The following is a 25,829-nucleotide window of genomic DNA, read 5'->3' on the forward strand; positions in this document are numbered from 1 at the left end:
GTACTAATTTGGCCGGAGACTCAACAGGGTGCCACTTTACGCCGAATATTGTTGCAAAAACTTTTTTATTTACATCATATTTTCCCTGAAAACCCGGCAAAGTGCCATTCTTAGGGGAATTGAATTTCTTTTGTGGGGAGCGGCGGGCCATTTCATTTGTTTTATTGACCAAAAATTTGGAGGTGAGCAAAATTGGAAATAGTTTCGTTGAAACATGAGGGGAATGGCGAGACAATTTTGTTGCAGATTCTTGCCGTCTAGACATTATAAGTAGGTAGGCTGAATAGAACATTCCTTTCGCAATTTTTTATTATTGTTGAAAAAAATCCATTCTACATTGACTTGCCAATGTAAAATATACCTATGTTTTTTTTGACATTTAAGCAAAATATAATTTAAAGTGATTTCGATGTTTGACAATAAATTAAAAATAACCTTATTTTGTATTCTAGACTGCGTACGATTTTCTTTTCGTAACAAAGTTTCCTTAATTACTTTACTTCCTTCTAAAACTTTTATCTTTAAGATTTAAATACGGACAGTGATTTATTTCTTTAATTACTTGATTAATTAAAAATACCTGTTCCGCTTCGAGTGTGCATATTGTTTGCAATACACTATCAAATTTTTAAAAATCCGTTTATTTTTATTTATATTTACCCAAAACGGACCAAATGATCTAATTGCGGAAACTGAGCTCTCAAACCAAGCATTATATATAATATTTTTAGAGAAAAATAAAACAACCTAGTACTACGTATAACCAAACTCGAAACAAAGTCCAACTTAAAAGATGGGTCTCATCTTCATCTTTAAATCATCTGATATACATATGTCGCCGATCTTTGGGCGGGAATGTTTTCCTACGACACGAGATAGAGTTGAGATACGAACCACAGGTTTAAGCATCACATGTTTATTCTCTATGGTAAAACTGCTTTCACAAAATGAATAACGATTGTGCCCAGATATTTACGTTTATTTTTTTGTTGACATTAAACAAGTTGGATTATTATAATATACTATATTATGTAAGTCGTTTTTTTAACATTGTTAAGTGATTGTGGTGTTGTGACTAGAAAAATCATTCAGGGTTTTATCTAGACCTCAGTAAAACGGACGTCGAGGCAGAATACGAAGCATGAAGAGCGTTCTTGAGGCAGTTTTAAAGGCCCCCTTCAAGAAAAGAGCAAACCAATTTTTAAAAGTCCGCCAATGCTGTTGGCCCTTTAGCAATGTGAGTGTCTATGGGCGGCGGTATCACTTACCATCAGCTGAGCCTCCTGCCCCCTGTTATAAAAAAAACGGTTAAGTTTTGATTGATATTTGAGATTACAGTTATACTATGTTTATCATTTAATCGCAACCCAATGTTTTACAGCTTATTGTATATTCTTATTATTATAGAGGCATTATTATAATTAATGGACACTAATTAGATTGATAACGCGGTTCTGTGGTTATTGACCAGACGTTTATCTTTTAACCAAAAGTTAAATGGCGTTTTAATTGAACTTTTGCTCGACAGTATTTCATTATTTGATATAAAAGGTGAAAGTGAAATGATATGTGTATCATTGAACTGTCCACTAGCAGGCAAGGTAAGACATATTTTTTTAGTTTACGAATTTAAATTATTGAATAGTATTTAATATTAACACTTAAATAAACAAGCAGTTTCACTTTTAAATTTCAAGGATTCAATTATTGTTATATATATCAACAATATGTTAATTTATTCATCTTTTAACATTAACTATATTCTTATTTAATACATAGAGTAGCTGTGATATTTTTAACACCGTGATGTGCGCACTATACTGTGTGTGAGTAAACATTACTTAACTTTTCTACTAACAGTAGTCGCAAAATCTAACTACAATCCTTCGTCCTCAGCTCTTAATATATTTGTTGAGTCAATAAGGCGAACCTCAACAAATGTTGGTTTAGCCAATTCAAATATTAACGTCAGTCACTGAAACTACTTGTTTATTCAAAGTGTCAGCCATTGTTTTGTGTTTTTCTTCTTCTATTTAGTTTATTATGAATACAACTTATAGGTTGGAATTTGATTTCAGATATTCAAATCAAAAAGGTGGTTTAAATTAATTTATCTGTTATATATTCTTACAGATGAAACTCTTGCTTATCAGCCTTGCTGTATGCTTAAGAGTTACCTATGCTCAATGGGGACTTCAAAGAAATGATGTAGGAGCCAACTTTGATAGACCAATTTGGCAGCCCACTTGGTGGAATCAAGACCGGTACAGATCTTATCTTACTCCAAACTGGGCGAACGGTTGGAACTCATATAGTCTCAACCCTTTCCAATTTTGGTCTCAACCCTACTCAACGTTACCGTATCCCACGGGTCTCGGATCCCGCTACTTGTATCAGAATAGATGGAATCAACAGTACCCAATCAGACAGTACCAAGATAATTGGTCTTCTAGAAACAACTACAATGTTTACGCAAACCATCCGTGGAATAGACTTGGTTGGTCTCATCGCCAGAACCAGGAATATCGTCCATTCCGGACGGAAGGAAATCAAGGACCAATCGCGCAAGATTATTTCCCGAGACAACGATACAATGTTTACCCGGGAAGTGTGCAGCCTAGCTACAATTGGAACCCTAGATATTTGAACTTAAATAGACAGTACCATCCCATTAACGCATACCACCCATACCCAATACGATCCTATCAGCCAACATCAGTGAACATCCACCCATCTTACCCAATCAGATCGCACCATTCTTATCCATCGGTAACAGAGCAGTTCAATAGGCCGTCTTGGAGACAGTCTCACCAACCGAATCCCATCAGTAAAACCCGGCCACACCAAAATGAACATAGTTCGTACAAAAAATCTTACAATCCTTTCTCTGTTCAACCAGAAGGACCATCTCCAATAAGTATCCACCGACCAAACGTCAATTCACATGGAGCTGAACGTAACTGGTATTTAAACAGTCATAACAATCCACTCTTAAGACCAGTTCAACCTTCAGTTCCTTCAGGTCGTTCCCATGACTCGCAATCAATTTGGTCCTATCCATCTTCAGTTCAATCACATCCCTCACATCTGATTCGGCCTCAACGGTTCTATCCATTAAATTATTATTTAAATCAGCAAGCCATTAACCATCAACACCCAAAGGGGGTACATTATCATAATGATAACAAAAATAATTATTACCACTTGTACCACTCTCGACCATCTCAATCCCAGCACGTATCGGTAAAAAAACATGTTGTTCCTTTAAAAAAAGATCAGATTGACCTGTCCACTCTGTGGTTCCTTAACCAATTGTTAAAACCGGTCTCACCTAAACCAATCAACCGCTCCTCCAGGAACCAGCCTGGCTTTAAGCCTTTTGATATTGTAATCGTGAAAAAAATTGTATCCCCTGTCAAGTCGAAGATACTGAAACGTCCACAACACCCTATTCATCTTAGACCTGTGGTAAATTCCCTTCCGATAAAGGGTAATCTATCGACAGTAAAGCCTATCTTTAATGGTATTAAACCAGTATCCGTAAAACCTTTTCGGCCACTCCATGAAAAGGTGTCAGAAAATCCACAGCAGGTTGAACTGAACTGGAATCAACCACCATCTATCCATCCGTGGTACCCTAAAGTGAGCCCCTGGCATCCAGCGAAGGATATTAGAACAGAGCCAACAACTGCTGCAGTCGCATAGATATTAAATGTTTTGTAAATAAATTATTTTGATTGTATTGTACTTATTTTTTTTAATTTATCTTAATTTCATAATCCACTCCATGGTGAGTTCTCACAGATAAAAATGTACTTTATATTGTGTAGAGAGGCAATCCAACTTTTTGATGCAACAAGATAAATACGCCTAAAGAGAACCAAACCTTTTGAGTTACTAAAACTAGTGTAGTATAGTGAATATAAATGCAAGTGCGGTATCTCGGACACACGAAAATAGTATCAAAACATTATAGAACACAAATACTGTTAATGAACATTACTTTAATTTCAGCTATTCACTAGTATTGTAGAAAATTAAGTCAACATTATACTACTTAAACATAATTATTGTATAGGCTGGATTGTATTACATGTAAAGTCGCACTTGTAAGAAAAAAAGACACAAAAACACGTAGGTACTTACATAATGTATAGGATATTATCATATACATAGTAGTAGTATTAGATGCTAGACTGAAGTTAATCTCAGCACCGTTTAGGTAAATTAACTTTTGTTGTGTGTGTTATGTATACATATCGATAATTATAATATTAAAAGATATATATGCTTGAATAGCAAGCATACATACCCCACTCTCTCATCCCTGTGTTGTGGGTGACTAATTACTCTTCAGTGGTACATGTTTAACAGTACTAAACGGCTAAAGGTTAAAAGAAAACAAGTATAATAATACTTACGGCCTGGCCACGGGGATCAGCGGTGCGAACGGCGATGCGGGAGGCGAGGCGACCATTCGCGCGGGGCCGTTTGCAGGCCACGGACCAGTCACGTTTGCCGCCGCGACCAGTAAGGAAGTTCGACAGCGAAATGTCTTTATCGAAATCATCTCGATATTGCTTGGAAAGTAATAGCTTTTGGTGCAAGACCTAATATTTGGAGAAATTGTGGAGAATTCCACAAGAAGTATGAGAAATTCAGAATATATCCAGAATTATTTTTTTGAGTATACCAGAATGAGTATTGAAACCTTCAATTATATTCTTATGAATATTCAACCAGAATTGGAGAAAAAAGTTTATGCAAATAGAATTTTAAGTGCCGCTGAAAAATTGTTTTTGAGATTAAGGTATATTAAATTAATGCTGTGGATGGCCAGACTTCCAAATAGCTGGTCTAGCCAGTATTTCAGTAACAAAAATCTCTGTATTCATTTTTCGCCGCGACCACGACTAAACTTATTTATTCCCTTCTCTATTCGCCGCGACTGCCGCTCGACTCCGTGGCTTGCACCGTACTGATTCATGCATGTGTTTCGCTCGCCCGTCGCGACGTCAGTCGCCCGCGCGATTCGCTCGGTACATTTCGCTGGTCGCATCGCTGGTCGCCGTTGCGCGTGGCTTGATTAGTACATTGCTATGAGTTTATTTCAGTCGCTAGACGCATCGCGGTTCGCACCGCGCGAATATTCGCGTCGGCGAATGTCCCGTGGCCAGGCTGTTAGTAACATTGACATGACCTGGTAAACAACTGGTAAATCATTTTCTAGATAATAAGCACTATACAATATACATACTAATCGAGGTATCCCTTAGTATATATTTACAACTTCAATACAAAAATGACCTTGCTGTTCCACGATAAGTTATTTAATAATTCTTGAATTAATGAGGTAATGTTGACAAGACACGACTAACTCTAGAAACCAAAATATTCCAATTTAAGACCAAATCAATTTATAAACAGAGCTTCAAAGTTACAAAATTGATTATCATCTATACAAACATCGCAACATGAAATTATTGATTACGCCAACGAGTGACGTTTTGTACGAAATAGCGCCCACAAACATTTGTTTTACGCATGCTCATATACCGTACTTGAGAGAAAATAAATTTTTGACTATTAATATAAAATATATAAATTTATATTTCTATCTCATTCTTTTAAGGTATCTGTTTGCCTTTTTTTGGCAAAGGCCTCCTCCAAATCCTATTCCTGACTGCGATGGACAACCTGCTGTTTCCTTAATCTGATCTATTCTTCTAAGTTGTCTTCCCCTTTTTCGTTTATTGTACCTTGGGCACCAGGTTAGTACTTTAGTCACATGGCAAAAGGAAAAGCATTTTTACTATTATAGAATGTCAAAATTATGTTTTATTGAAATGCATAGTAATTTACAATACTCCATGTAACAAACAGAATTAAAACACTATACCAACTAAAAGCATAATTACAATATAAATAATAATCAATGGCTAATTTAATTGTGTCAGTAAGCGAATAAAATTGGTACCATTATTATTGGTACATTATATTCTACGAGACTTTCCGTTTTTAACAGTCTGCATAAAATTCCGATTCATTGAATCACTCTTTCATTCGTCAGTCTTTGAATCTAGCAAATGCGAAGCATGCGACAGTAACACCACATCTCATAAGCTGTATTTGCATATGCTATTTACAAATGTCGCATTGTTCATAATTTGTTACAAAAAAGCTTAGGTTTTATTTTTGAAGTTATACTTTTGGCGCGTTAGGAAAAAATTATGAGAGTAAATGTTTACGATGCCCGCGCACACCGTCACAATAAACCGACAACCTGAAGTTAGTCATAATAATAATAGTAATAAACTTTATTTAACTAGATAATGCGTTATAATAAAACTTTAACTTAAATACCTTTTTCTATTGTGTCGTTTTTTCTACAAACGTAGAATATGGCGAAAGATATAAAAAAAATAAAAGATTTTTATCTTGTTACGCCAAAGAAGTATAACTTCTGATGCGTGTACATAAGTACATACACGTTTTTTTCTTGTGTGTTATTAGTTAACTATTGCATACATATGTTATCTAGCAATGACTTACAGTAAGAATAGAAAATAATGAGATAAATATAGAAAAATCTAACCTGACCTAACACTTTAATTTAAGTTAATTAAACTAATGTAAACAATTTAATTATATAAAACAACATCGATATTAGAATGTTTTCATTTAATTTGCATCACTAACTGTGCAATTAATTAGTGAATTATTTGGTTTATACCAATTATAATGAGATGGGCAAATTAGTGCAATTATTAGTTTTAATTTATATTACGCTTTAGTGGATTATATGATATATGACTTTACTTGATAAAATCTGTTTGTAGATAATAATTAGTATTTGAATTATTAGCTGCTTAGTAAAATTAATTAATTAAAACTAACTTTATATAGCAATACAATTATTATATTACAAGCTCTGTATCTTTTAGATTAAACTAATGACTAATACTTGCAATATATATATATAATTTGTAAACAAATTGTAATTGTAATTTTAATTGGAACAAAACAATAGATTATAGGTGTACGGTTTCTCAGTAGGCGGAAAAAAGGATATAATTTTCACTCTGTAGATGTCACTGTATTTAACGGTATTAAAAGCTAGTCAAAAGCTTAAAAGGAGGCATGAGGCTGACTATACACTCGAGACGTAACTCTGTTAGAAAACCTGCATACACTATACATATACACATTAGCTCGTAGAATAGGTATTACAGATATACTTAAACTATTTCAGTTTTATCCCTATTAATAAACGAAAGGACTTATAACATTATGTTGTCTAAAACATTACGAACGGACAGACATATATCTGTGCTCGTAATCTTAATTCGCAGCCATATCAAGTACTCACCAGCATATTCATTAGAAGCTAGTTTAAGAGACATACATTTTTGATCTTTAAAATTAATAATGTCACTAGAATTATTGATCTTTATTATTGCATCCTAATCTACACTTATGATGTGTTTTTTACGACATCTTAATGAAACATGACAAATAAATTAAAATGTGGTTAGTTGAGATGAGATTTTAATATCCAGTTTTCGTTATAAATAAATGCCAACGATTTATACGTGGTTTTTCCGAGGAGGTTTCATCAAGGTAACAATATTTCTTATAATGTTTTAACTGAAAATGAACTTATCAGGGTGACGTTTGAATGTGATATTTTTTGTTATATTTGTATATGTTAGGCTTCCAAGCACGCCTGCTAAATTTCGTAAGTGTATTTGTTCCCAAATTTCTCAGACACTAATGGTTATATTGAGATGATTCTTTCGATTGAAATACATGATGTTACTATTTAGGGAATATATACATTTATACATTTCTTAGGGGACGTGTAGTATATAAATTGAATATGCAATTGACAGCTATTCGAAGTCGATTAAATTATTATAAATTACTTTGATGATTAATTATTATAAATTCTAAAAATTTGAAAAATTGCCAACTTTTTAAATTCTTGGGTAAATTTAATCTATTTTCAGATGAAGCTTCAATTACTCTTTCTTACATTCACTCTCGGAGTGATAATGGCCAAAAGTCTTGGCGACAAACTCAAGAAAGAGTCTATCGTCGACTGGGAGACATCTTACGGATACCCACAGTACAACCCGGGTTTCTATTTTGGTTTTCCAAATTTGTGGAACCAGCCAATGTACTCTAGAAGCCTCATTTACGATCCATACCAAACTTTTGGTTTCCCTGAAACATGGAGTTCGTGGTATGAGTCTTAATAAATAAATACACATTCAGCCCGTGTTTTTTTTTTCATTTGTTGATTTTAAAACATACAATCCAGCCGAAGAGGTGCGGGCCTCAATGCCTGACACATGATATCAAATATAAAGGTCTATGAAATGTCTGTTTCCTCACGGTGTTTTCCTTGGGAATACCAGCAAGTATCGCTAGCGCATATAAGAAATCCTTTTATCCATAGTTGAGAATTGAATGTACTAGGATCATATTCTTAACCACTAGGCTTTACATAACTTGTCCAAAAAGTCCTGGTTCTAAATAAATTACTTATATACCTTCAAAACTTTGATTTTTTTTAGTGAAAACAGCTTGCCAACTCTGGCACACTGATACATTGGTAAAAGAACCACAATTTATAATTTTTAATGTGACAAGCATTTATTGGCAAACATGACTTAAAAGATTACTTAAATTTGTCTAGTAAAAGATCTTTTTTATGTATTTCCATTACATACCCGACATACCTTCTAGACGGCGAAATTCTTTATTTGTTATCTAAATAAATTAAGTTTATAAGAGCTACTCAAGCAAACAATCAAAATAAATTGAAGAGCTCTTCATTGATTTTGATTATTGTTATAGTATAATAAGTTTATAGATATATTAAGAAAATTATATATTGGTTCTTAAAACACTTTAGAGAAGAATTAAATTGATAAAATCCCGTCACGAAAAATGAATAGTTGTAAAAGTTTGCTCAATCCGAGCTTTCATTCAATGAGCTTTGAATTGTAAAAAATTCTGTTTTAAATTCTGATATTTTAGTAACGTTTTGCGTCATATTTTATCAATTTAGCTGGATAACAAATGTACATTTTTAATCCAATTTTTTATTAATATTTTAAAAATAAATAAATCATTGGCGCAATCTTTTTTAGTTCTAGGTCTCAGATTTCTGTATCTGTTTCATGATCTTTTGTCAATCTTATAAGCGAGTAGGTGATCAGTTTGTTTTTTTTAGTAGTCTTTTAGACCCACTAAGGCATGCCAATTTCCTCACGATGCTTTCCTTCACCGTTCGAGCGAATGTTAAATGCGCAGATAGAAAGAAAGTCCATTGGTGTGCACAGCCGAGGGTTGAACCTACGACCTCAGGGATGTGAGTCGCACGCTAATACCACTAGGCCACTGTTCTTAAATTAAAATATTTCAGTGAAATATATTTTACACACAGGTCCATAGATTGATTAGTAATAGTTAGTAGCTATTTTATTCAATTGTATATTTTGATAAATTTCCCGTATCTACTTAGCCAATCATTGTAAATATAGAAACTGGTAAGATAAGAAATAACACGCGAATAATATATATCATTCATTCATCATTCCTTCATAAATCATTTGGTACAAGACATGTTTTATTCTGGATAAAATAACTGCGTAAACAATACCTACCACTCGTAGCGAATACGACCCGTATTTTACATACACTCACATACATTCACATAAAAGAATAACAAGCCGTGGAAAAGGAAGTTCATCTATCTCTCAAACCCCTAAATGTTAAGTGTGGTCCACCCCTAAATTGTAATTTTAATTTTTTAAATACATTTTTTTGTTATAAAAATACATACAACCTTTAATTTTCACCCCTCTACTATCAACCCCTACTTTTAATTTGTTAATTAAAATCTTATGACTTGAACTCTGAGGTTTATGTAGAGAAAAATTGACAGAAAAACCTAAAAAGTTTTTATTTCAGAAAACCGAACTGTCTCTGGGGCAAAATGTTCCATGTTGGTATGTACTAAAAAGGTAGGCTAAGTAAAATCACATTAAGGAGAAACGAAGTTCGCGGGGGCAGCTAGTAATATATAAAACACAATGGAGAAATATCCTAAGCTAGATTTAAAGGAATAACCAACATCATAAATAAATTTATTATACTTTAAAATATAAGTTTGCAGCCATTCTCGCTTGCAACAGTAACGTGAAGGAAATGAGCCTCCCAACTGAATGGCAACTGCGCTTACTGTAAAAGATTAAACCCAGCTGGGGCTAGATCTTATATGAATAAAAAGATTTTCTAGATGCAATTTAGCTGGATTTTGTTCTGAAGTTTTATAGTATTGTGTACAAGTCCTAATTTATCATATTATATTATCATTCCTGTATAGTGAGACCACTTTAAAACGGAATTTATGAATAAAACGCTTCCTACTTAAAGGTACATTAGGCTGTAAGGATTATTTGTGCATATTTGTTTGATGAGCAGTGTTGGCCTAGTGGCTTCAGCGTGCGACCCTCATCCCTGAGGTTGTAGGTTCGATCCTCCTGGCTGTGTACCAATGGACTTTCTTTCTATGTGCGCATTTAACATTCGCTCGAATGGTGAAGGAGGACATCGTGAGGAAACCGGCATGCCTTAGCACCAAAAAGTCGACGGCGTGTGTCAGTCACAGGAGGCTGATCACCTACTTGCCTATTAGATTCACAAATTATTATGAAAGAGATATATAAATCTGAAGCCCATACCTAAAAGGTTGTAGCGCCACTGATTTATTTATTTTTATTATTTGATGGTTGTAGTAAACATTTTTAATACGTTTTACGTGTCTTAAGCCTGTTTGCTCCGATATAATAAATCCAAACAATATTTATCTTATGTTTGACATTCATAACGGATATTAATATATAAATAATATATAGTAATAAAATGCAGAATTTTGGCAATAAGCACGTTAAACAAGTGATATTTTACATATAATATAGAAATGTGGATTAGACGTCAAGTATTTCTCTGCTCTTATAGTGGCATTGCATTATGTGAATACTTCGATCCAGTGCTCGCGTCACTTGGTATTCACTTGAACGATTTCATTTCCGCCAGTCGCGAATAAAATTGCTCGCGAGATTAAATAGTTTTCAATAGATGTTATTTTACGTCGATGGAAACTGATGTCTTGGAAATAGCAATGTTATTTTTATCCAAATTGTGACCTATATCGTCAACTACTCACGTTTCTTCTACGAATATTATTAATATTAATAACTAGCAAAACCAATTATGTTTAATAATCTTTAATTTAGTTAAAATACAGCAATTACAACATTTTTATATTATATAAAAGTAAATCATTTGCGCTACATCCCTTTTTGGTCTGGGCCTTAGATATCTGTATCTGTTTCAGGATCATTAATGAATCTAATAGGCAAATAGGTGATCAGCCTACTGTGCCTTACACACGCCGTCAACTTTTCGGGTCTAAGGCAAGCCGTATGAGAAAATGTTAAATGCGTACATAGAACGAAATACATAGATAGGGCACTGTTGGCCTACATATAGAAATGTTGGCAAATAAAGAATCATTCCACATTTGAGGTAATGTGAGACAAATGTTTAAGATTTCTTGTTAGTTCAAATTAAAATCGAATATAATCAATAAACAAATTGAAGACCAATTAACAAAATACCGTTTATGATTAGGAATATTTTCTATTTACTAATGACGCTAAATTGAATAAGTAATTTATTTAGTTACGTATTTGTATATATAAGACATTATATGTTTTTTTTTATTAAATAGCTTTGTGTTTTTGGAAAAACGGTTGTGTATTCTGATAAATGTAAGCATGTTTTTTTTTATTTTTTTATTCTAAAGTCTCTAAAGCCAGCAGTGTCTGAAGCTGTTTTTTTAAAACAATAATATACGTATATTGCACGGTTATTAATTTTGTTGTAGCCATAAATATTTTTTTATATTAATTTGTTCAAAGATCACATACCGTATAACCGGTACAGAAATGTGTCTCTTGTTGTCTATAAAATCTTTTTTTTTACAGAATAATAAAGGTAATAAATAATGAATCATCAAGGTTATCTAATAATAACTGACTGGGTAGTTCATTTATTAGCCGTGGTAGCAACGTTCTCTAGTTATAGACGTTTGATCTAATAAAAGCATTAAAAAATTTTTTTATAAAATAAATAATTTTAAATCTTCATTACTGAAGGTTGTGCCGGTCTTGAAAAGCCCTAAGCGATACGTCGACTTGCTGCCTCCACACCACCCTATCCCCAACTTGTCTTAGTGCAGTTGGGATTTTAAAACCCATGTCTTTATCTGGACAGACCCACTGATCGACCAGCGATATTTGTCTATTTTTGAAAACTAATTATATCTTATAAATATTTTTTCTAGATGAAGTTCGCACTCTTGCTTCTTCTTGTAGTCGTAGCAATTGGCTGCGCACACGCATCCCACTATCACCCGTACTATCATCAGGGATATGGTTACCATCCCTACGGCGGTTACCATGGTAGGTACCATGGTTACCCTGGTCATGGAATGTACAATAACGGCCACTACGGCCATGGGTACCCCGGATATGGACGCAGTGTGGTCCTATAAAGCCTTTGAAATAAAATATTGAATCTTTTATGATTTTTTAGTTTTATTCAACAGTACCCATACATTTTTTACTACCCCTATTTTAAGAGATAACATAAGAATTAATTAACAGTTTAATTATAATAAATGTTTACCGCTTTTCGATTAGGAGGTCCATATCTCAAGATCACGTAATTCTTGTGAACTGGCCAAGTCAATGGATGGACATCCCATTAGAGATAATTTGACTTCATAAAAAAATATACAGTTATGCTAGGCGTTAGAGTCTCTTTTTATGAACAGTATATATAGAACAGCAATATATTCATGAGTCCGTGTTTGACACGCGTCAAACAAAATGCTTGAATTTCTAACAGAAACGAAATATCCAAATCTGAAAATGGAAATAAAAGTTTTATCAAAGTCAAAATGTTCTTGGCAGCGGGTGTATAGTGTTCGTGTGCCAATTCTGCTCCATTGGCCCGATATATCGTGTTTGAGAAGTGCAAAACAGGCTTTTTATTGCCTTTCAGACCTGAGCTGGCCTCTGAATAATGGCTTAACTGTATTTCGTCAAGGAAATTAATTCATTCGACTGCTAAGAGTACTACATAACTTAGTCAGATTTTTTAATTCAAATACATTTTTCACGATCATATTAAGCAAATGTTGTAAGTACAAAATGTAATGTATTACGATATAAATGTTATGTATATGTACATGGCAAATAGTGAAACCGTGCAGGCAGGAATGGCGGGATTTGAAGGCCTTTGCCATAATAGGAAACACATATATTTAAAAAGATTGAAATGATAGAAATATAAATATGTTTAAGTGTAGAAGTATCTGAAATAAACGGTTTTTATTATTATTTTTTGAAATAAGAACGTCCATTACATACTTGTTATGTGTAATGGTCGCTCGTTCATTTTTTAAATTCTAAGATCTTGGTAATTTACAAATTCTATTTTATTGTTTAGCTATCCTGCGTAGAAACAGAAAGGACCAGTACCGATAGAAACCGGAAATTACTTTATTAATTGAAAATGAAACATATACGAGTATAGAAATAAATAAAGCGATACTTTATTCAGTATATTTTGTATTCTTGAAGACGTCACATTCAAGCAATATTTCCATATAATTTGTTATCTTTTCACCCACTCAAAGGGAGCTTGCAGGCAATCACTTTGTACTATTCATGTGTGAAATTTACATAGGAGTGTAATATTGTTTCTTACGCTTGATGTGTTTGAAAATAAGAAATGTTTGTGACAAATATCAATTTTATAATTCAACAATTGTGTTCCAATCAACATTGTATACATCACGTTTCGAATGCTTTGAACCAGTTAAGTGTTAAATTAGTTTTAAAAATATTTTATGCAAAACGAACGCATCATTTATGTCATTGATATAATCTACAACTACGAGTATATAGTATTTACAATTTTATTAACCTTTAGTAATAATAATAAAATGACGCTTGAAGCATTTTCTCGCCGTATTGCGATACTTATTCGTTGAACGAGGAAAGCTCCAGCTCTGGGGTCACCGGTACTATGTTCCAGACGCCAATTTTAATTATTTAATAAGCGCCTGTGCACTTGAACCCCAAGGCCCAAGAGTCTTTACTACTACTCTCTATAGGGAACAAAATTGAAGTTGGAGGAAAGACTCTTTATGCCGTATTTGAGCCGTGCCAGCTTTTGTGCTCATCCGAGGCTGGTGAGACGGGGCTAACGTGTCCACGTGATTGACACTTGAAGATAAAATATTAATTTATCTTCAAGTAGGACCTCTGTTACTGAACCACATGTTCGTCTACTTCTTATGAGTTTGCCATATCTTATGTTATTACAATTAAACATTTATTTAACTTTCTATGTTAAATTGTGTTTACACTATGCTGAAGGCAGATTTTATTTTATTTTGAACGATATTAATGAACAGGATTTTATGAATAAAAGGGTAAAGCAAGGCATATAATGGCTCAGTTCGACATTACCCGGATAAGTTTATGTTATCGACAGGACTTGAATATTAATTAATACGTTACACAGGTTTATCCACCCGGATACAGATTTTATAGTGGGTAAAATCTAACCGTGCCTTTACTGTACTATGAAAAGCCAAGTTGAAACACTGATCAAAATACCTAATATTTTTATTAATCGTTTTTTTTTTATGTAACATAACGGCCAGCCGCCTCATGCTCACATTGCCAGAAGGCTCTCAAGTGCGTTGCCGGCATTCTAAGAATTGGTACGCTCTTTTCTTGAACCTTAGTCGAATTGGTTGGACAAAAACTGCCTTTAGAAACGCAAAATAAATAACAAACATTAAAAAAAACAAGTGTAAAGTGTTATTTTTGTATTTTATTTATGACACAAGTGTCGTGAGCATAAATTTGGTGTACTTTCAACTGGTTCTTTCTAAGAATAACCTTTGTTGATCCTAAGATGTTCGAGGTTGTGTTCTGTATAAAAATACTTAATCGCCATCAGTCTCTTGAAGCGTGTCATGTCCTGTGCCAGATGCAGCAACTCATCCGCAGTCTCAATACCCGAAATTATTTTAGCCATTATTTCTTCCTTCTACCAACACGCCGTTTACCGTGGATTTTACCCATTATAATTAATTGAAGGAGGTGGTAGCGGTCATGGCACAATACGTGGCACAGGTACACAACTTTAGTTTACGAGTTATTTATACGCACATACATTATTTGTACGTAAACAGCATACAACATAGTTCATAGCTCTAATATCAAATAAACTGGCTTTAATAATTCAGTGGGAAGTTGTATGTACTGTGGCTCGGTCGAATAGACCCCGTATAAAATTTTAACGAAGCACTTAAGTACAGGTGCGTTTTCGGGTTATGTACCTCATAGTACTATTAAGTTTTATTCACAATTTGGTTGAAGGAAACCCATAACTTTCCTTTGCAGTTTCCTTAACTCATAATCTGTGATATAGCCTTACCCAAGACTCTTAAATTATGTATTTATCAAACATATAGAGACTGATGTACCTTAAAAAATAGAACATGTAAGACGTTGTCGCGTCTGTTTAATTAATAATTATATTGTAATAGTTAACTGAATTTTAAGTAATTAATGTGTTACAAGAAATACAATATAGGACCTCTAATGAAGAACACGTTCCCTAACCACTGAGCATTAGTCCGATTATAGAAAAATTACATCAATAGATTTAAAACTAGTGAATAAAAAATGCATTATTCATAAAAAAGGATTCTGTACACAACATTATTCGTTTAATAACAGACCTAATATAAATATCCGAGTAATCTCCATCTTAATCTACCCATTGACATCGAAGTTAGAGAGCCCTAAACACATTTATTGGGTCATTTTGACCTCAACACCGTAAGGGTTCTTTAGACCCTCAAGTTGTAAGGGTTAATCTTAGTAATGTCGCTATGAATGTGAGTTATCAATGGATCTTCGGATTTAACGTAATCCAGTTTTAGTGTACGAGAGGTAAGAATTGAGTCGTTCGTAATATATGTCAGAGATAATGTAATAAGAGAACTAGATGTCTTTTGTTTCATTAGAATAGAATGAGAAGGAAAAGATCTTGAACATCATGCACCTTAAACAGTTAGGCGACCATAACATCTCGACGTGTAATACCAAAAATACCATGAGATATTTATTATTCAAACTCTAGATTTTTTAAATGATATTCAAATCTTTAGTAATCTTTAAATTTGGGCTTGATTTTATATTATAACTAGCTGACCCGGCTAACTTCGTTCCGCCTTAATAATAATATCGTTGTTACTTTAGTTAAACTTATTTTAGGATTTCATTAAGGTGATAACTTTTTTTGCAAATAGAGAAATGTTTTATTGCTTGCCATTGCAAAAGAAGAATGGCAGTTTTACACATTAGGCCTCTTCTCTCTATCGCCAATATTGCGATACTGCATGTTAAAGCACTTTCTGCTTTACAAAATTTTTTGATGAGGTAACACATGTTTTCGATCAAGATCAAAGCCTGGTTATGCATCACCTCATTTACCTCAAGTTCGGAATTTCTTGAAGTGACACGAATTCGACGTAAAATGATGCGTAGTTTTGTCAACAAATGTCACCACATGCCGCTGTGTTTTCGTAAAATTAATTAATTTATTTATTGTTATTCGATAACTTATCCGATATTTTATTACTTATTCTGCTATTCGGAGTGGAGAAAAATCCATCAAAAAAGACATAACTAACATCGGTCCAGCCGATCTCGAGTTATAAGTGTTGTAACAAACACGACTTTCTTTTATATATATAGATTAAGTTTGTTTTCAGCAAAATTACACACACATAATAGTATGTAAGTGAACCTTACAACGTTTCTCCATTTAGTCTTAATTCCATTACGTTTCGGCTTTTAGCAGGTCATGGTACTATAAAATGCGATTCACTTTAGAAACCTAAACTGAGGAGCATCTGTATCGTTTTTAATAAATCTCAAACTAGTCGCTGTAGAATATGAATACAAGTAATTGAGTTATATGTAACTGTTTATTTTATATTTACATGAATTTTTTTTATCATCCGCTACAGAAGACTAGACCTACGAAGACCGTGAAAAGTAGACCGAGGGGCAAGCGTATTGCTGCGTAAAAATATGGAAACACCACTTCCATTTAGTCCTCCGTCTCTTGATTTGTCTCCGTGGGAGAAGACCATAAATAAAAGTAGTCTTCAGTCTTCTATGCAGCGCGGGAGCATGAATAATTGGTCCTCTCTTCCTACATTTGAGTATGGCAAGTGAGATCGAGTGGTGTTTGTGGGCGGGTGCGGTAAGGACAGAATGTAAACAATAGGTACTTGGATGGCGTGATCATCATCTATTTATAACTATAATTCATACTATTATTATATATATTCATATATATATTCATAGATATTAAATACTAAACTCAATTTAGGCGAAATCTGAAATAGGGTGAGGTTTCGTAATAACTAAATCAATATTAAATTGAAACTCAATCTTGTCTAAACACGACGACAGTTCCACTAATTGTGCTTTTGTCACATGAACTGCCATTTCAAATATTAATTGGAATTTCTAAGTTATAAACAAAACGGTTTAATGAAATGTGTCATTAATTGTACACATTTCCAATAATTTAGGCACGAATTTGCTTTCCAATTGCTTGTCAAATACTAATTGTTCGAGAGGAACTATGTAACAAATAAATTAAATTAGATTGCAGCTTGTATTATTGTTTGCATTTTAAAACTAAAACATTCCCAATATGCTTTCGAAAGTTTTTTTAAGAACAGGAGGCTCGCCTGATGTTAACTTACTTACTTAATTTTCGGCATTTTCGCTATTTTCTAGTTTCTTATAGGACCGAATTGCTAAAGAGTTTGCTAGTTTCTTAGAAGTCGAATTGGTTCGGAAATACTTTAGTGGGGAGCTGGTTCCACATAGTGGTGATACAAAAGCTGACTTAAAATAAATGCTAATGTACATTGGCATTGTACATTAAATTCTCAAGTAATCAATAAATATTGTTATTTATTGTTCAGAGTCTGTAATGAGAACCAGCATTACCCCTGCAGTACTGAACTGTGTTGTCCTGTTTGCAACAATACGCCATTATAGTTTTATTCTAAGAAAAGTAGATTGGCTTTCTAAACGAATCCTTAATTTAAATTCAGTAGCCCATGATTTAATAAAGGTCTTGAAATAATTACTTGAAAGAGCTTTGGTTTCAGTAAATAATGAGGCCGAGGCGGGTGAGTTGATTTGTAGCCACGATATTTCAATCTTCCAGACTAATGCCCATTTTCAATTTACGTATAACGAAACACCTAACTTAAATTTCGCTTTTGATTCTCTGCGGAATGTCAATTCTTTTTTTATTTATTACTTTCACACCTGCTATACAATTATTATATCACAATTTTATTTCATATAAGATAAGAACAGATCGTTATTACTAACGTAGCAGCTTATTTCACAATATGTTATTTATTTCTGTTTGAATTGTGTCGTATTCAATATCGAAATTAGTATCTAAACCTATTAAATATCGAAGAAACTGTCACATAAATATTTTACCAATTAAAAAAATCGAAATTCAAGTTTTATCAACATAAGCGGCTGTTACTCATGCATCTCCTGGACATTGCTCTCCAATAGGCCACATCTCATTTAACATCACGTGAGATCGTAGCTTACGTCTGACCAGTTCTGTAAAAAAAGAGAATCATATTAATCGCTTATTTATCATTCTAATCCACGTCCTTATCTGAAATATTTTCCTGAAAAACTAGAAGTTTCTTTTTGCCGACAATTTTTACAAATATTAAAACTGGAGTAAATCATAGTGTTGTAAATTGTATCTCCACTGAGAAATCATATCTAACATAATTTAGGACTAATAATTAATTTAAGTCTAACCTTATTCACTAAAAAGGATATTTAACAAAAGAATGTGTCCACTACTTACAGTCTCTAAGGGTAATACACTCTGTTCTTGTGTACTAGATTTACCACTGATTAGCACTTAAGACTTACGAGCACTAACACTAATTCGAATGGTTTTGTCTTTTTCAATCTTCTCTTCTAGGCCTGTGGTGTGAAGAAGTTGAATAGCGCTATAATGTGCTATATAAACAAAAATAATTAAGTTACAAAAGTTAACTCACAACGCTGTTCAAACCGCTCTCAAACTAGTATATTTATAAATATATGTTATAACAACAACCTAGATCATCATTACTTATATATGATAAAGACTTTCATATACAATAGAACTCTACTGACAAATTAGAACATACATGTCAGGCTCTAGCATGTATTGTGAATGTACGTTGATGATTAATGAAACTATTATGTCCATCCTAAGTGGGCGGTGGGTCTTTTATACATATAACAAGTAACTAGCACGTTAAAACATACATCGGTAACGATAATAGTACAAAACTTAGGAAAAAGTCAGATGTCCAGCGATAAACTTTTTTTCCTATATAATTAACACTTGGTCGGGAGAGAAATAATTTTGAGGAAGGAATAAATGAAGAGCCAAGAATCATTAAAAGGTCTAGATGATGAAATTAACCACAAAGTTTGTTTATTTATAAAAAACACAATCCCGTAACAGGTGCCCCTAAATCGACAAGAATACATAACCAATGAAAAAATTCACTCACGAAGCAAACAACAAACATATAAAATTAATTAGGAAAAACTAAATAACATAGGTAATAAAAACACAAAAAATGAACTAACTACTATAGGCGCTAACAAATATTATAACTTTTGTCAGTTTACTCAAAGGGCAATAAAAAAGGTCCGTTAACGTATGTAATTCGTTAACTAAATTAATATGTGCCCTTTTTAGAGGGCGGTCGCCTTCTGACGTACCCATCAGGCAAATTTAAGCTAAGGCACTGTAGTACTGCCAAATTGCTGTTCTTGCCATGTAACATTTTATTGAGTACATAAGCGCGAATTCTTGGCTCGTAGTAGCGCACAGAACCAAAAATAAATGAGTGTGGTTAAAAGGATAGTTCAGCTTAAAAAAACTATGCTACAAATAGTATTTCATTTTTAAAATAGCACTCTAACAAAGGCTTTTTCAATACAAAAAAGTGGAATAAAGTTGTCTTCTTTTAATTTCTTATCGCCTTGAACAGAAAAATGGCGATCATACAATATACTCCAAATCATTCCTGCGATCAGCACTAATCCTTCGAGAGCTTTGCCAAGCATTCGTTATAATGCGCTAAAGCCAAATAAAATACACAAATATTATTCGAATTATGTTCATCCGCCCGCTATGCATGACTTCTGAACATTTATTAATATTAACGATTGAGTACTGAGTGTGCAAATCTTTTGATCTCGAAACCACCTAAAATACTATAAAAACATTCGCAACGAAGTAACGATGCTGTTGACATCTTGATAATGAGGAAACTTGGGGCAAACTTACAGAAGCTTTACCTGAAGTTTCACACAATGCGGTCTCGGATTGACTTCTAAAGATCATTATTCTACCTGTTGCCTGCTACACTTTATGAATGGTTGGTGATAATTTATTACCTAAAGCTAAAGTGTAGCATGCTAAATTATGTCGCGTCACTACACATAATATATTTCAATTCTACGTTATGTTGACGACATTTATGTATATAATCTCACCTATATACAATTATTATATTATTATTATTATTCTTATTTAACTTTTTAAATTTGTATGAACAATTTTGTTTACGTTAAATAGTTATAAAAACAACTTCTACTCTATTCCTTACGGGCCGATCAAGTGTTACGTTAGCAGATTTACTGCATTTTTTCCCCCCCCCCCCCCTCTTGTCAGAAAAAGTAAGCATTGCTCTCAAAAATAATAGTAAATAAAATAAATATTTTTTTTCCTCGAAAATGCATTTCGTTTTCAAGCATAGACAATGTGTCGGTAATATGTGTAAAAAAGTAAATAATTATACTTAACTTCACAGAAAAATTAGTCAATGTAGGCGGCTTAGGAGACTTTATAGGGTTGTAAAATTAATGTTGGTAAATGTCTATTCAAATATAACTAAATGGAATTAGGTGAAGCTTAAGTAGAACCTAAGTCTTTACTTACTGTGGAATATTAATCATATGTCTAAATAGAAACGTCAGAGTACGACCCGGTTGAATTTATGAAACTCGTTATCCGGGCCCGGACCATATCCGGTTATTACAGGACCGGACACCCGGCTCAATATTACGCTGAATAAACTTTTCACTATTCTCTTTTCAACAATATGCCTTTTTCAACTATGACCTCTATTTATACAATAGGTATTAAGATGTATTTATACTGTGAGTCTGTTGCCTCGCCGTTACCATTAGATTCAGCCTTGATAAAATATTATAAATTATAGTATATAGTCATAGTTATAATAATAAAAACATAGTCAACCTGCATTACCAAGGCTGTTCATGGAATGATATTAAAAAGGTTCCACTCTTTTCAGATGCCATGAACGGGTAGCGAGAACCTTGATGGCGCGGTGACACAGCATGTGCCGTGCGCACCTCGCCGCTCTCTTGCGGCTACTCATATTGGCTGGTAAGAGAAATCATATTGTCATAAAGAATTAGACTTCTTCCCGCAAAGGAAAAACATTGTGTGTGTAGCACAGAACACACATATAGGACAGACTTGTGTCTCAGTAAATAATGTAAATAATTAAAATGGACGTTCTTTTTTTATTCAAGTGCTATCTTAAACATGTCCTGTGTCATCTCTATAGCATAGATATCCACCGTTACTTCATGTGTTCACATCTAGGACTTACCTAAAAGGGCACATATGATTCGCTGTATTACTTTAGTTAAGGAATTACATAGGTTAACGGACCTTTTTGAAGTAAACTTCTTTAGGCGCATGACGGTAAAATTTTTACGGAACGTCACGAAGATGTGCAGCGTTTTTGTCGAAGAAAAGGGAAAGAACGATTGAGACCGGTTGAGAGAGAGTGAGAAGGGTGACTTACTTTACTTTATAGAAATTCTATTTTTAAAATTAAAATTTCGTACAGAGAATTTATGAAATTAGTATTTGTATTTTATGCAAAATAATTTATTGATATCTCAAATACTTGAAATTAAAAAAAAAATTGATTTGTATAAATATGAACAAGAGTTAAAAATTAGTTTGCCAAAGAAGATTCACTTCTGACAGTGTACTTTGTACGCACGCACTTTTTTATTGTCTCATGAGTGAACTGACAAAAGTTCTATTATTAGTTAGTGCCTATAGTAGTTAGTTAATTTTGTTTGTCCTAATTAATTTCTTATGTTTGTTTTTTTTTGTTTCGTGTGTAAATTGTTGTCATTTGTTGTGCATTCTTGTCGATTTAGGGTCACCTGTTAGGAAAGAATTGTCTTTATTAATAAAATAAAATATTTTGAGGCCGTAATAAACCGCGCGATACTTCATCAACCAATTAAGAATGTGGCTTTGAAACGTCTGTTATCTTGATAGACGTTGTAGTTAGTGGTCTGAGAGGCAAGGCAAGGCGAGCCCCCTTCGTGACCTCTCTGGGTTATTTTTACCACTGCGCTAGTCGCTAGTAAAATGCCAAGGTTCAAGTGCCTTAAGTTAGGTTATGTTTTACCTTTTTGACATAAAATCAACGTAAAGGAAAACTGTTAGTTTCTTATCTACAAGCTGTGTTAATACAGGATACATACATCTTTGACACATTAAATGATTTTAGCTTATGTATGGCCAAATTTTGATAAAAAATTATCTTTTTCTAACCGTTGTTTCCTAAGTACATTTTTAAATCACAATACATTACCCTCATACCGTCGGAAAAGAGTCGAGAAAATTATTAAGCTGCGAGAGTAAGCACGTATATGATCATTTACTGAAAATGGGAATTATGGCTTTACTAATAAAAATGATTTCTTGAAATATATGTAATGTTGGGGCCTTGAAATGAATACGATAAAAAGTCGAGTATATATTATGATATATATCAGCCACAACTGGCACTACAGAGTGATCTGCAAGATATTCTGTCTAAAGGAATGAAACCCATTAATAAACGGTAAACAATGTATACAATTAAGACAAAAACAAAGTTGTTAGTAATGGACTCTACCTTAAGGTTTATCAGTTTATTAACTTACAAATATAGGAATATTACACCTTGTATATTTCATTGGACCTTTTGTAGTTTTCTTCAGCCTTTATCCTCTTAACGGGTATACTGGTATCTTAGGGTTAGTAATAAGATAGAATCCCTAGAGTTTTTAGAAGATAATATGTGCATTCTATATTTTTCTATACCAGCAATAAAAAGGTTGTCATAAAGTGTTCGTCTGGTCAAGTTAACTCATAAATCTTACAAACAAAAGCATAACGCAGAACAGAATATTCACCGCATTTTCACCCTCAGAATAAATTATCGGAATGTAAACAAAGGGTATGAAAACTGAGTTTTTAAATCATATTTACGATAACATGTTTTCGTGTATGAAATAAATGTTATTCAGCAAACATTGTACAAATTATATTTCTAAACAAGAAAATTATTACCTAAAGTAAAATATGTTCTTTTAATTGTTTGTGACGATATTGTGAGGAAAGCAGCATGCCTTAGACTGAAAAAGTCGACGGCGTGTGACAGACACAGATAGCTGAAAACCTACTTGCCCAAGAAAAAAAAGGATTATAATATAATTACATACATACAGAAATCTGAGGCTGAGACCTAAAAGGTTGTACCGCCACTAGTTGTTTTTATAAAAAAAACAGCTTCATCGGAGCTACGATACTTTTAAATATATGTGAATTGCCTAAGATAGCAATATATTTTAACATATATTCATTATACACATTTTTATAGTTACAAATATATAGGTTAATAATTTTTTAGTTTCTTTTCTTTAAAAACATTATTTAGTAGTCTTATAAAAACTTAGTTTTATAAACTAAAGTTTATCATATTTTAAGAAGCGGCTTTAATTCATGTATTGTATATATTATGCATGATTAATTTTAATTGGATGTTCTTTGACATAATGGATGATGAAAGCGTGTATTTTTGATAAATTCTTAAAAATATTAAATTTTCACCAACTATTCTGTACAAATTTCTATGGAACACATTTTTTACCAGCATAAGACTGAACAATAAAAGTGTTTATGTTTTTATGTAATGCCCCCATAGGCCTTTATCATGTCTGTAAAAAGCCTTCATTGCTTACAAAAGCATTTATGGTTTAGGTCACTAACCTAGAATGCCACAAATAAAACGAGCCATTGCCGTTTATTGCATGCAAATAATATTAAGAACACATATTATATAATGTATATATATTATTCTAAGCGAATTTAAAAACAGTAATTTGTAGACAATAGTGAAGTGAAATTATTCAAATTTATGCCCTTTGGATATCTCTATTTGCATGTTTTAAACAATATTATTAATAAAAACAGGTGACTAAATACTCCTAATAGACAGGAGTCTATTATCCTACTAAAATATAATAATAACTAAAATTAAATCCCTTAGAGCGTAAAATTTATTTCGCAAACAAAACCGAATTTATCTCAGCTCGTATTATGTTGGAACATCTTAATTTATGTAAACCACTTAACGCTGACACGCCCCTTGTGCATCGATTGTATAGGGATACAATATTTCAGGGACCAGTATAAAATGGTTGGTGGTAGACGCATCAATTTCTGTGGTCGTGCAATGTTAAGACTCGCTTACGTAAATTACATTTTGTTCTGTTGTCTTTGGGTGCCAGTGAATAAATATAATTAGAAGTTTAAACAGAAAAATATTTTCAAAATTATTTATTCATATCAGAATTAATAATAATTTAAGGTAAAACAATGAATTGCGTAAATATTTAAATAGGTTCATCGCAGGTCTTCTGCGGGACGAATTACTTAAAAGAGTTTTCTTAATCATTTCGTTAACTAATCCAGCATTAAATTTCAAAGCTTAGTCTTTAGATATGTATCATTTTAATATTAAGTATATTGAAAATTAATTGAATTTCGCGATCTCAAAACAAACGTGAACAAAACAAAAAGTGCACTTATAAATATAAGTTGTAAATTAATAGTAAATAGAGTAATCAATAATGAAACCGTGAATAATCATTTTAGTATATTTCCTGTTAGCTTTCGATGGAATATACTAATCCCGAATAAAACCATTTTCTAAAATCCATTAATCTCTGTCCTATAATACTGTTTCACACTCCATTAGGTACAGGTTCCATTTTTCAAAATTTACCTTCACTTCAAAGTTTGTGAATAATAATGCCTTATTTATTATAGAGTTTTATAGGTGAAAAAAGTGATAATTTACGTGCAGAGAACATAGTACGTTCACAGTTGTCTGATATGGTGTCTGATAAATTAAGCCTAATAACATAGTAATAAGATCTTATAGAATAAATAAGGCTTTATAAAGCAAGATTGGAGTATAGATTGATACTACAATGATATAATTCTAATAAAAATAAACAAACAATTGCCACAACATCTACAGCTTTGTTAAATTTCGATATCGTCTGAATTTTATTTACATCACCTTTTGACCCCACTAAATGAAATTACAAATAAAGGTTAGAATATATATTTATTGTTTGCCCTTCGGAATTTCATTATTTTCTTTCATATAAATGTTTTTACGTTCTGTGTAAATAAAT

The 25,829-nt window shown here is 32.9% G+C and overlaps 1 protein-coding gene across 4 annotated transcripts in view; it reads left to right on the plus strand.

Moving 5' to 3' along the window:
- LOC125056828 overlaps positions 1-25,829 on the plus strand; it is a 141,388-nt gene that overhangs the window by 96,060 nt on the left and 19,499 nt on the right. For all 4 annotated transcript variants that reach the window (XM_047660133.1, XM_047660158.1, XM_047660149.1 and 1 more), the window contains one exon: positions 21,620-21,714. In XM_047660133.1, the coding sequence (XP_047516089.1) occupies positions 21,666-21,714 (49 nt within the window). In that variant the 5' untranslated portion in view covers positions 21,620-21,665. The remainder of the gene's footprint in view (positions 1-21,619; positions 21,715-25,829) is intronic.

This window comes from Pieris napi, chromosome 2, assembly GCF_905475465.1.
Source record: "Pieris napi chromosome 2, ilPieNapi1.2, whole genome shotgun sequence".
In the NCBI taxonomy this organism is placed as follows: domain Eukaryota; kingdom Metazoa; phylum Arthropoda; class Insecta; order Lepidoptera; family Pieridae; genus Pieris; species Pieris napi.